The following is a 12,744-nucleotide window of genomic DNA, read 5'->3' as shown; positions in this document are numbered from 1 at the left end:
GTGGATAATTTTTTCATGTTTTGCTTTATATATGCCAGTTCCCAGTTTATTTATTTTAATGAACGAAATGACTGCAACAGTAATGAAAAGAATACAGAGACACTTTCTACACTTCTGGACGAGTTAAAAAAGATACAACTACGGCGGGGATATAGGGAGATTAAGGATTTGCTGACAAACCTTACATCAACAAGTATGTATATTACAAACATTTTATTTGAACACACTTAAGTGTTGGCATATACCGGGTATTGTCTTCAATGACATTATGTGCATAATTTTACTGGTCCCTCGTCATTCATGAATATACTTTGTAACCCAAGGAAAACACATACATGGACATCATGCAGCCGACGATACAAATTCTATAACTCACTCACTTTGCATATAGTTAGATCTTGATCTTGAGAACGAACAAAAATGATAAAATGAATGCCTTTTTCCCTATAATAATGGAATGAGTACATTCAGTATTTGAAGTTTTGATGTAAATTAAAAACACTTTTTTTACGAAATCAATAGAATAAACGATGTTTCAACTATACATTAATTTGGCTTTTTGACATCATTGACAGCTGATCTTTTTCTTCAATGCAAATGAAGATCCTAATTGTATCTACCTTGTCTTTATGCACTAATTAGGTTTAATTTATTTTTTATTTTAAAAGTTTTGATTGTACACACAAGTACCCTGAACTTTATTATACCCCCTTTTCTCTTGCGTTTGGGGTTTATATCTCTTCAATGATGTAACGAAAGTATGTTATATGACTGAACATTTTTTACAAAATTTTCATTGATCGACATATTGGTGAAGCCATTACTTTGCAGGTTCTATGATAGATTCAATAACATTATTAGCAAACACATTTTATCAATAATTAAAATGCTGCATGACTGAAATTTTTTCATTCTTGTTTTTTGCACCATTATTTACACACTAATTTTTGACTCATATTGCCGTCATATCTCGCTCATGACAAGGGAGTGACCGGTCGACAAGAGATGCTCACTCCTACATGGCACCTGATCCCACCTCTGATGTTTTAGAGATCCGTGTTTGCTCTGCTCCTGATTTATATTTTTTAAAAAGACTTTTGAGCTTGAATGCTGCTCGCTTTCTCCATGAATATCATTGGTCATTAAGACAATTTATGACGCCGATTTCTAATTACCTTGACCATATGTTACACCAAAATGAATTTCCCTTTGTCTGTTAAACCTATATCTATAAAATGAGAAAAGACACAAAATGTTCAAATTATTTTATGTAAGGAATTTATTTGCAAATGTAAATAAATATATCATCTCTAAACATACAAACATGTATGTATATTCGTAATTATTAAGGTTTCTTTTTATTTTAAAGCTTTAAAAAAGTGAGAAATATTATTTATAACATATCGCTGGTTTATTTATATGATGATAGGAATTTGACGATGTAATAATATCCTCAGTGTCTCTCAGTCTTTACGTATAGAATCCAAACTAAATTCAGATTGTAAGGACCTATATGTAAGCGGACAAGCACAATCTGGTATTTATGAAATATATCCCTTTGGTAACAAAAGCCAGGTGAGCGTTAATTGTGATATGGTGATAAGGCGGAGGGTGGATGGTAAGATCTATCTCTCTCTCTCTGTTCTTCCCCCTTCTCTCTCTCACTGTCTCCCTCTTTTTAGCTCAACAATTTAAGCCTCTATTTTTTTTATGTTTTACTAATTTAACATTTTAAAATTGATAATAAATCTTTTTAAAAAATCCAACAAAAATTGGCACTGTATGAACATTGAATGATTCTAGCCTGATTTACATGAATATAATATTATTTTTAGAGTTTATGTTTTTAGAAAGAAGGATAACATTTTCATCAAATAAAATTAAACCATATTTTTAATTTAAATAGCTGTTGGGATAAATATGATGTAATAAGAGTTTTGTATAAAAACCTTTGATTTAAAAAAGCATAGGTAAACATTGCATATATTAGAACTTAAAAAAACAGGCACATTTTGAATGATTATTTTATTGAATAACGTATTTGAAACATAGTTCCATTCTAACGTAACTCACACGCATTTTCACGACTCTCATTAATAGATCTATATAATTCATAAATCTCTAGGCAATCCAGAAGCGGGTGAGCGGATCCGTGAGATTCATCAGAACATGGGCGGAGTACAAGACAGGGTTTGGGAATCCTAAAGATTCCTACTGGATTGGTAATTAATAAATATAAAAATAATATATATAGCTATGAAGGAAAAAGCAAAATTATGGCTCTCCAAAGGGGATGGAAACTATTTCCATAGATATAAATAGTTTCTTCTCTCCGGGATCCATGATTTGCTATTACTATTGTGTCCATTACATAACTGTATAATATCTTTTGTTACTTTAAGGGGTGGTGTTTTTTTCTGATTATGAACAGTGTTAATTTGTATTTTGATTTAAATAAATTTTATATCAATTCATGTTATTTGTAACGATTTCCTTACTTTGAATTTGAAAACATGTACTACATTATTGCTTAAGTGGAATTTTTGCGTAAATTTATAATTTAATGTTGCAATATATGAAAACAATTCTAAAATAAACAAGTTGGCTTTTTAAATTCATAATATATAACACGATGATAACATATTAAAGGGAATGACGTAATTCATCAACTTACCAAGGGAAGGAACTCCTCCCTCTACGTTTCCATCACACTGACTAATGGGACAAAACTCTATGAATTATACAACCAGTTCTCTGTTGCTGATGAAACCAACAACTACAGGCTCTTCCTTGGAGGACCAGCTACCGGGACACTGGGTCGGTAAAAGGAAAAAGAAAGTGTAAATGTCGATCAATAAGTATTGAGAGAGAGATAGAGAGAGATAGTGAGAGAGAGAGAGAGAGAGAGAGGGAGAGGGTGTTCTGTCCGTTTCTAGTGACAAGTGATAAACAGCCAGAAACCCTTTTATTTTGTTAGCGTAATACTTATTGTTCTATTGATTTCGCGCTGAACGGGGGGGGGGGGGTTACTTCTGTCCGTTTCTAGTTACAGGTAATAAACAACCAAATGCCCTTTTATGAGGACCAGTTCTATTGTTAGGTGAGTATTGAGAGAAATGCATATGTAAATAAGTGTCCGTGTAATATTTTATCATTAACTGTAGGTGACTGTATGCTAGACACCGGGGATTCTGACGGAGATCTGTCCGGGATGGCGTTCACCACCCCTAGACAGAGACCACGACAGATGGAGTAGAAACTGTGCTGTTTATTGGGGAGGGGGAGGAGGCTGGTGGTATAACCGCTGTCACTACGCCAACCTCAACGGCCCCTGGTACCCGGCAGAGTGGTCCAGTCCATGGTGGCCTACCGTGACGGATGGTGGGGAGATAAAGGAGACACTCATGATGATAAAACCTCACTGACTGTGTTATATCTTATAGTAAGAGATGGTAGAGAGATAAAGGAGACACTGATGATGATAAAACCTCACTGACTGTGTTATATCTTATAGTAAGAGATGGTAGAGAGATAAAGGAGACTCTCATGATGATAAAGCCTCACTGACTGTGTTATATCTTGTAGTAAGAGATGGTAGAGAGATAGGAGACTCTCGTGATGATAAAACCTCACTGACTGTGTTATATCTTATAGTAAGAGATGGTAGAGAGATAAAGGAGACTCTCATGATGATAAAACCTCACTGACTGTGTTATATCTTATAGTAAGAGATGGTAGAGAGATAGGAGACTCTCGTGATGATAAAACCTCACTGACTGTGTTATATCTTATAGTAAGAGATGGTAGAGAGATAAAGGAGACATTCATGATGATAAAGCCTCACTGACTGTGTTATATCTTGTAGTAAGAGATGGTAGAGAGATAGGAGACTCTCGTGATGATAAAACCTCACTGACTGTGTTATATCTTATAGTAAGAGATGGTAGAGAGATAAAGGAGACTCTCATGATGATAAAGCCACACTGACTGTGTTATATCTTATAGTAAGAGATGGTAGAGAGATAAAGGAGACACTCATGATTATAAAGCCTCACTGACTGTGTTATATCTTATAGTAAGAGATGGTAGAGAGATAAAGGAGACATTCATGATGATAAAACCACACTGACTGTGTTATATCTTATAGTAAGAGATGGTAGAGATAGGAGACTCTCGTGATGATAAAACCACACTGACTGTGTTATATCTTATAGTAAGAGATGGTAGAGAGATAAAGGAGACTCCGATGATGATAAAACCACACTGACTGTGTTATATCTTGTAGTAAGAGATGGTAGAGAGATAAAAAACCCCACTGACTGTGTTATATCTTATAGTAAGAGATGGTAGAGATAGGAGACTCTCGTGATGATAAAACCACACTGACTGTGTTATATCTTATAGTAAGAGATGGTAGAGATAGGAGACTCTCGTGATGATAAAACCACACTGACTGTGTTATATCTTATAGTAAGAGATGGTAGAGAGATAAAGGAGACTCCGATGATGATAAAACCACACTGACTGTGTTATATCTTGTAGTAAGAGATGGTAGAGAGATAAAAAACCCCACTGACTGTGTTATATCTTATAGTAAGAGATGGTAGAGATAAAGGAGACACACATGATGATAAAGCCCCACTGACTGTGTTATATCTTATAGTAAGAGATGGTAGAGAGATAAAGGAGACACTCATGATGATAAAGCCTCACTGACTGTGTTATATCTTATAGTAAGAGATGGTAGAGATATAAAGGAGACACTCATGATGATAAAGCCTCACTGACTGTGTTATATCTTATAGTAAGAGATGGTAGAGAGATAAAGGAGACACTCATGATGATAAAGCCTCACTGACTGTGTTATATCTTATAGTAAGAGATGGTAGAGAGATAAAGGAGACACTCATGATGATCAAACCTCACTGACTGTGTTATATCTTATAGTAAGAGATGGTAGAGATAAAGGAGACACTCATGATGATAAAACCTCACTGACTGTGTTATATCTTATAGTAAGAGATGGTAGAGAGATAAAGGAGACACTCATGATGATAAAGCCACACTGACTGTGTTATATCTTATAGTAAGAGATGGTAGAGAGATAAAGGAGACACTCATGATGATAAAACCTCACTGACTGTGTTATATCTTATAGTAAGAGATGGTAGAGATAAAGGAGACACTCATGATGATAAAGCCACACTGACTGTGTTATAGCTTACATATTGAAAAATAGTATTATGTGTTTTAATTTTATTGAACAGTCCTATTACGTTCTGAAAATAGTGTTATAATGAAAATAGTGTTATAATGAAAACAGTGTTATAATGAAAATAGTGTTATAATGAAAATAGTGTTATAATGAAAATAATGTTATAATGAAAATGGTGCTTTAATGAAAATAGTGTTATAACCAGAAATCCTAAATCAAAGTAACCCAATAAACTCTCTACTTAATAAAATTTTTGTTTTGTATTATTATTAGTTGCCATTTTATTATTAATTATATATTTTTAAGCATATAAATAATGAAGAAAATATTTCTATACACTTCATATATTTTTACTGATCCCCGTGAAAGGTCAGATGACTGAGGAGAAATAGTAAATAACTCTACCAGTCTACACGTGTGTAACTCTATCATTCTACACGTGTGTAAGTCTATCAGTCTACACGTGTGTAACTCTATCAGTGTACATGTTTGTAACTTTATCAGTCAATCATCTTTATACACGTAACAAAAGTAGTTTAAATACGTAGATTTTTTTTTTTCAAATACAAATATTTGTCGTTTCTTGCACGTGTACATCAATGTAAGTATAAAGTGTGTGGAAATGCTGGTTTTGAATGCCGAATCAATGAATTGTAGAACAAATGATTGTATAATTTTTTAGGTCACGAAGGCTGTGAAAGAACAACTTCATAATCGTAAAAACAAACGTTGCGATCATTTGGAGCACTTTAAAGTTTTTAAGATAGCTTCAAAAACTTTAACGTTATATTGATATAATTATATGTTAGTCTTTTAGACAATAATGCTACCGATCATGCAATGCAAAAAATTACAATTTACAACGCAAGATTTCCTGCGCCCATTTGGGGTATATTTCTCTGTTTTTCTGCATTGGAAATTAACTGCATTTCTTTCCCTAATTTGCTCAATGCTTTATCAACAACCTGTCAATTGTATCCTACTTCCTTCCCTAATTTGCTCAATACTTTAGCACCAACATGTACATTGTATCCTCCTTCCTTCCTTTTATCATCGTCTCTGTAGACTAATATTTTTTTTCACTTTTCTTACATCTTACAAAAAAATTAAAAACAGGTTTTTATTTTATTTTTTTATGTTCATTCAGACAAAAGGTTTGTCTCCCAGTGCATGTCGGATTAGACATGTTTTAATTTCATTTCACTGTACTTTCTGCCTTCCCTCTTTTAAATTAATGTCAATGTATAGAATAGGGTTATAGGGTTATGGGGTTTTAGCATTACTAAAGAGTGGAATACCATTTCTTATTCGTAAAAAAACAAATGCAATAGCATGAAAATCAATCGATTGATTACTACAAAAAATGAAATAATAATTCTCACTCATAGGAATTTTTTACAATAGGAATATGAATGGTTTATAGTAGACTAGTGACTCGTATCTAAGAAGGTAGTATTGTTCATGAACAGTAGCACTTTTACAAGATGAAACGGGAAATTATAGACATAAAATACGCCTTTAACGTACTCAAGCAACTACTGGTTTAAAAAAAAAAATAAGACACGGAATAGTCGTTATCTTGCTTAAATTGGAAGTAAAAATTTTTTATGGAGGGTTTGTGCCGAATTTGATTAAAGGAGGTTAAAGACAAGACTGTAGGAAGCTATTTGTGTTCGGAGGTGGGGTACAAAAACTCGCTTTAAAAGAAAGGGGGAATAACCTAGCTTACCAAGCAAGCTTTTTGGAAGCAAAAAGAGCCTGATTATTAATTCTAAATGTACGCATCCTTTAAATGACTTGGTATTTTTGCATACTATTCTAATATATCGGCAAAATAAGGATTTTTATTCTTTGTATTTACTGTGTCAAAACTTCTCTTATCAAAATTAAACATACATTTTCTTTAAAGAAAAATAAGTCCTGCAAAACGCTTAAAACTTTGTTCCTTTTCAATCTAATGCTTTAACTATTGATGAATATATAAGGAGCTTTAAATTTTAATGTGAATTTTAAAACAAAGATACTTTAAATCAATACTTAAGACATACGCTGACCTGCGTTAGACCATTATCTTTAACTAAATTGTTTATATAGTTTTATGGAGTTTAGTTTACCAAAACATAGATATGACATGTATGATCGTTCTACGGGGAATGTGCACACCTCAACTTTTGATGTTTTATTAGGATCGTCCTTGCTCTACTTAAAATTTTCCTTTTTTCTAAGAGTTTGAGCTTGATTTCTTTTCTTTAAATTAAAAACAAACGGGGGTAACAAATAGAATTTAAGCCAAAATTTCACTAAAACGGGACAAATCTGGAGCAGAGCAAACACAGATCTTCATCAATATCAGAGTTGGGATCAGGAGCCAAGGAGGATAAAATATACCCTGCCGACTGGTCATACCCACCGAATGCTCATCGTCATGATCGGGAAAACGGTAAAATCGGTAGAAAATTCAATATTTGTATATAATGACAATTAGTATAAAAACGCAACCAGTGTTTGACATTTTTACATGAAAGGGCCATCGTATCGACAATAATTTCAAACGAGACTGTTTATATCCTTCATTAACTAGCTTCTTTATAGCTTGTCTAGTTTTATAATGTGTTCGTGTGTTGAGCATGTTCTGACGAATCAACTATAACACAGAGCTATATACCATGCTGGTGGAGAGGGTATATTCGGACAAAAATAAGGAAGTGGACAATAGGGAATGGTTATATAAAGTCGTAAATTATGATGTTATTGATTTTGTACAAATATTCAATGTTATTTGAGTATTTTTTAAAGTAAGTATCCACATCTCATTTAATCCAGGCACTTATCAAACAGTATTTCCGATTTTTTTTTACAGATGTATTTATATTTAAATGAGGAGCAAAATAAAAGGAGAGTATTTACTTGAACCCGCAATATTAGTAACGATTATATGGAACTTTGTATGTTGTTGTACTTAGTTAAAATAAAAATGATTGTTAGGAGAATGGTTTCAAGAATTCATTCATTTGAAAGGTTGAAGTTGGGTCTGTTTAAAAATGGATTTTTGGGGAAAACACACTATGTAGTGTAATCATAACGTCTAGTAAAATTTTCCACGGAAAATCCCCTAAACATAAATGTACTAAAGTTTTCTATAGTTTCTAATAATCAAAGATTTGAATACAATTTAAATTGCATTATTGGTAAATAATTTAAGAAATATCACAGCTCCAAATTTTCATATATTCGAGAAAAGGTATAACCAGATGTGGATACTCTAAATTCCAAGGAACTTTCTAAACACTTACAATCAAAATTTAACCGAATTCAAATACGTACAACTTTTCAACTTATGATAAACTATTCACCATGATACATTAAAGTCCTGGCTTTCTGACATCATTGAAAAATGCTCTTTAATTAAATATGGTACATGGAACCTTTTAATTTACTTTCGTTGTCTATGGTCATTTGCAAAATTACTTTGTAAAAAAATCTCATTGTGCACACAAAGTTTATATTAAAAAGATGCTCGACTTACTGATTTACATTATCTATGCCGATTTTGGAGAACCGGTCCTCACAATCTATTGGAATTCTAATTGGCACCAATTGCGCCCCTTATTAGACCTTTTTTGTATTCATATGAAGCAGAATCTGCTCAAAATCTTTTAAGTGAAAAGAAGAAAACACTTGCTGTGGCCTTACACTCGCCATTAAGATACTATGAAATCACTAATATTCGTTGGGGTTTAATTTTCATGGTTTTCAAGACGAGACCCATGAATTTATGCCCGCAGCAAAATGCCATTTTCCTCATATATTATTACTTAACAAATCTTCAATCACGAATTCAAATTCTCATGAACTTTTGTGAATATTTCTCTTCAAAACAAGAAAATTTGACCAGTCGAAAGTCTGTGATTTTACAGTATACTGACGACGTATTTTTCACAAATAATAGTGATTCAATATTGAAATAAAGTTGCACTGGTATAAATACAAAGTTTATGTAACTTTGTTTAAGAAGACTATCGAAGTCGTAGAACTTTTCTCATCCTTTTGTCAAAGTCAATAAATACCGGTATGATAATAGAACGTCTACTCTGCCAGACCGGTACTGAGTGATTATAACCTCATCAGTATAAAGATGTAATAGTATACACAATTAACATTTTTATATCAAAAATTTTATTATATATTATATATTTTTACATCAAGAATTCAAATATAAGAAAATTTAAAATAAGAAAATATCTCTATTTCTGCACTCTTTCTTTAATTACATGGTAATACATGTACAATAATTGCAACCATTATATTTGCACATTTTTATTTATGTAACAAACTATTAAAATCTTTCGGTCTGTGATTTATTGGTTGGATGCCTGTAAAATATTTGTGGAATCCTTTCTCCTTCAGAATTCTATATTTATTTAGTAAATCTGGATATAAGGCTTTCCTTAGCCAATCTGGAAAAATATGATACTCCAAGCAGAACTGTCTGATTCTTGAAGTCATTCCCGCTTTTATTAAATAATTCAGCACCGACCACTCATGACCCTCCACGTCTATCTTTATATGATCCAGGACCCTCTGAAATAAAACAAATCATCATCATACAAGTGTTCACACCGAATACTTGATCGAACCGTGAAATTAATTTCAATGTATAAGAAAAATGTCCTCGGATAGAAAAAGCATTTTAGTATCTTTGAGATGTGATCGGGAAATAGTTTGTCTTACAATGAATGTATCAATATCTATTGGTGACATTGGTAAGCTTTTCGAATACACCAAATAGATCGTTTTGTCAGACGCGCTCTACTGAATGCTATGTTTTGCCATTTCATTTTCCTTAAATGTTTTATCGCATAATATCGAAACGATTAAATGTCATTATAAATGACTACAGGTTATATTTAACTGCAACAAAAATCAACTTGAGCTCGATTACCATCTAAATAATTAATTTAGATATTTTTAGATTGGACGACAGTACTCACATTTTTGTGACCTAGTGTTTCCATGATTGAAAGGAGATCCATCATATTCCATTTTTGATCATCGGTAACATAAATGTCATGACGGGGATTGAAATCTTGAATCACACGGTCACTCAGACCAATGGGATGAAACATTACGCTAGTATTCCTTTTGTGTTCTTTTGTGTTCATACTAGAAGTATTTCAAAGTGAATTTATATCCCCAGCAGACTTGAACAAAAATGAGTATTCTGGCTTGTACTTGAGTCGGCTATAATTTGGTGAACAACTCGAATTTTAAAGACTACACACAAATATTTTCGTACAAATGAAATATTCGAAAAATTTAAACTGCAAATAATAACATTCCACATATTTTGTTTTATTCCTTATGTATTGGCTAGAGAAAACTTTATAATGGAAAATACCATGTCATATGTTTTTTAACATTCAATTTAATTATTCTTATTTTGTCCAACAATCCAACACCTCATACTGAAAATGTCGATGATTTTTCTGATTTATTGAAGACGAAATGATAAGTTATAATCAGCCGCAGAAATAAAGCTCTCTGCTTGAGAAAATTTGGAGAGATAAGGCAGAGAGCTTCAGATCCAAGCGTTTTAGAAACCTTCTATTTACGCGGACGATTTTTTGTCGCTCACGTCGGTTTTTTTCTTATATTTTATAATGTTCCCAGCTTTAAAAATGGCATTTCATAATTAATCATATATCTTACTTAGAATCCTGATAATTTTCTTACCTTTCAACGATAACAAATGAATGTTTTTGGTTACGGACGTAGAAACGGAACTCATTTAAACCGACATTATAAAACTGAAGGACCGTTAAAAGGTAAATAATTTAATAAAACATCAAAAATAAGAATTCAATATTTAATTAATTAAAGGATACAATTCTAAAAGCCAGAGAAATTTATACAAAACGAAATAAATATCTAGAGTAGCGAAAAAAATTGTTGGCTTAAATCGAAGGTTTTTACAACGCTTGTATTTGTAGCTCTCTGGTTTATCTGTCCGAATTTTCTCAAACAGAGAGCTACAGTTCTGCAGCCAAGTAATAATAAGGTATGCTGCATTTGATCTGCAGAAATGAACAAAAAAACAAAACATACATATTGTGACAAGTTTTACAAGGTTCTGATGTACTGAAATTGAAGAAGATTTTTATTAGAAACAAATTTGTGAAAAATATCCACCTGGTTAGTCATGTAATCAAATAATTATGCTTCAAATAGTATTGCAATACCTTGGATCAAACGAATGGACTTCGCAGCCAAGCTCTGCCATAGCGTCATCAAACCTAAAGTCATTGGCGATACTTAAAATGAATGAAAAAAAAGGACTTTAAAGTTATAATATTGTAAATCTGCACTGTTACATTGTGCAAGTGATGGTTTGGAAACTCTTGATTCCTCAATATTGCACATTCGTCATAAGTTAATAAACTCACCCAAATGAGTAGACTCGGCACGGTTTCTTTATTTTAAATGGCTCATCTTGGCACAGATACCAATTTCCCACTTGTGTTTTTTGTGTACAATAGTAATCTTGTGGCCTTCTTCTAAAATCTCTGTTTAAAAAGAACACATAAATAAATCAGGTTGTTTATTTTGAAAAATAAGTTATTTTACTGTTTTCTTTAAAATTTGAAAAGAATCTCTTCTCATTTCACAAAAAAAAAACATTAAAGGAATACATTTCTAGAAAAGCTGCGGCTTTCCACCAGTCCGATTGTAAGACTTCGTTTGGTTGGTTGTACGTAGGCATTTTCTTGAGGTATGTCCAATCATATGTCTCCACAGGCCGTTGTCTTCTTCCCGGTAGTTGCTCTGCATTTTTTGTTTGTGATGTAAATCAGTTCTAATAGTCTAATGACTTGCATATATTGTAAACCAACTTTTATTCGCGACGACAGTATTTAGCATTTGCCAGGGATAAATTAATTCGCGGCGGCTTTATTTATTGATTTACCAGGGATAAACTAGATCGCAACGATCAATTTTCGCGATCAAGCCTTCCTACATCTGTTATTCATCACATACACTTTAAGAACCAGATCGAGGCGAGAATTAATCGCAATGATGAGATTCTCGTTAAAATTTCTCGCGAATAAAATTGGTTTACAGCTAATAAACGTGATAAAGCGTCACAAATCAATTCGAAATTTTTGTTGGGTTATGGCATGAGCATACTTTCACCTACATCAAAGGAGTCTTAATGCCAGTATACACGATGAGATTTGTAGTATAATACAAGTATTTTAAAACTTTTGTATTATAATACTTCCTCTTACTCACGCTAATACATATCTTATCAGAGTGTAAATAAACTACGTATCCCAACATGTTTTCTCTCCGCCATAATTTTTTCTCTCTGTTAAAGAAATAAAAATGGAGGATGAGACTCTGATAGCATTGTTTATCATCGTACTATACGCTGCTTGATATATTTCACAAATCCTTGTCCCCTTCCCATTAAGCTACGAGTTTTTCTATGTCTTTACTTGTAAAGTTGACCATTATTATTTACCATGTGC

At 32.6% G+C, this 12,744-nt stretch overlaps 1 protein-coding gene and 1 pseudogene across 1 annotated transcript; one reads left to right on the top strand and one right to left on the bottom strand.

The window, feature by feature from the left end:
- Positions 1 to 1,593: 1,593 nt before the first annotated feature.
- LOC134268437 (fibroleukin-like) lies at positions 1,594 to 3,754 on the top strand. Its single transcript, XM_062750696.1, has 4 exons — positions 1,594 to 1,611; positions 2,126 to 2,222; positions 2,650 to 2,817; positions 3,165 to 3,754. Exons 1-4 carry the CDS (start codon positions 1,594 to 1,596, stop codon positions 3,254 to 3,256), a joined length of 375 nt encoding a protein of 124 aa, XP_062606680.1. The 3' UTR covers positions 3,257 to 3,754.
- A 5,762-nt stretch (positions 3,755 to 9,516) lies between these two features.
- Positions 9,517 to 12,062, bottom strand: LOC134268436 (uncharacterized; annotated as a pseudogene).
- Between the last annotated feature and the right edge of the window lie 682 nt (positions 12,063 to 12,744).

Source organism: Saccostrea cucullata, unplaced genomic scaffold, assembly GCF_032062105.1.
Source record: "Saccostrea cucullata isolate Sc308-1 unplaced genomic scaffold, CSIRO_AGI_Scuc_v1 ctg9697, whole genome shotgun sequence".
NCBI classification, from domain to species: domain Eukaryota; kingdom Metazoa; phylum Mollusca; class Bivalvia; order Ostreida; family Ostreidae; genus Saccostrea; species Saccostrea cuccullata.
This window is presented reverse-complemented; position numbering and strand designations above follow the sequence as displayed.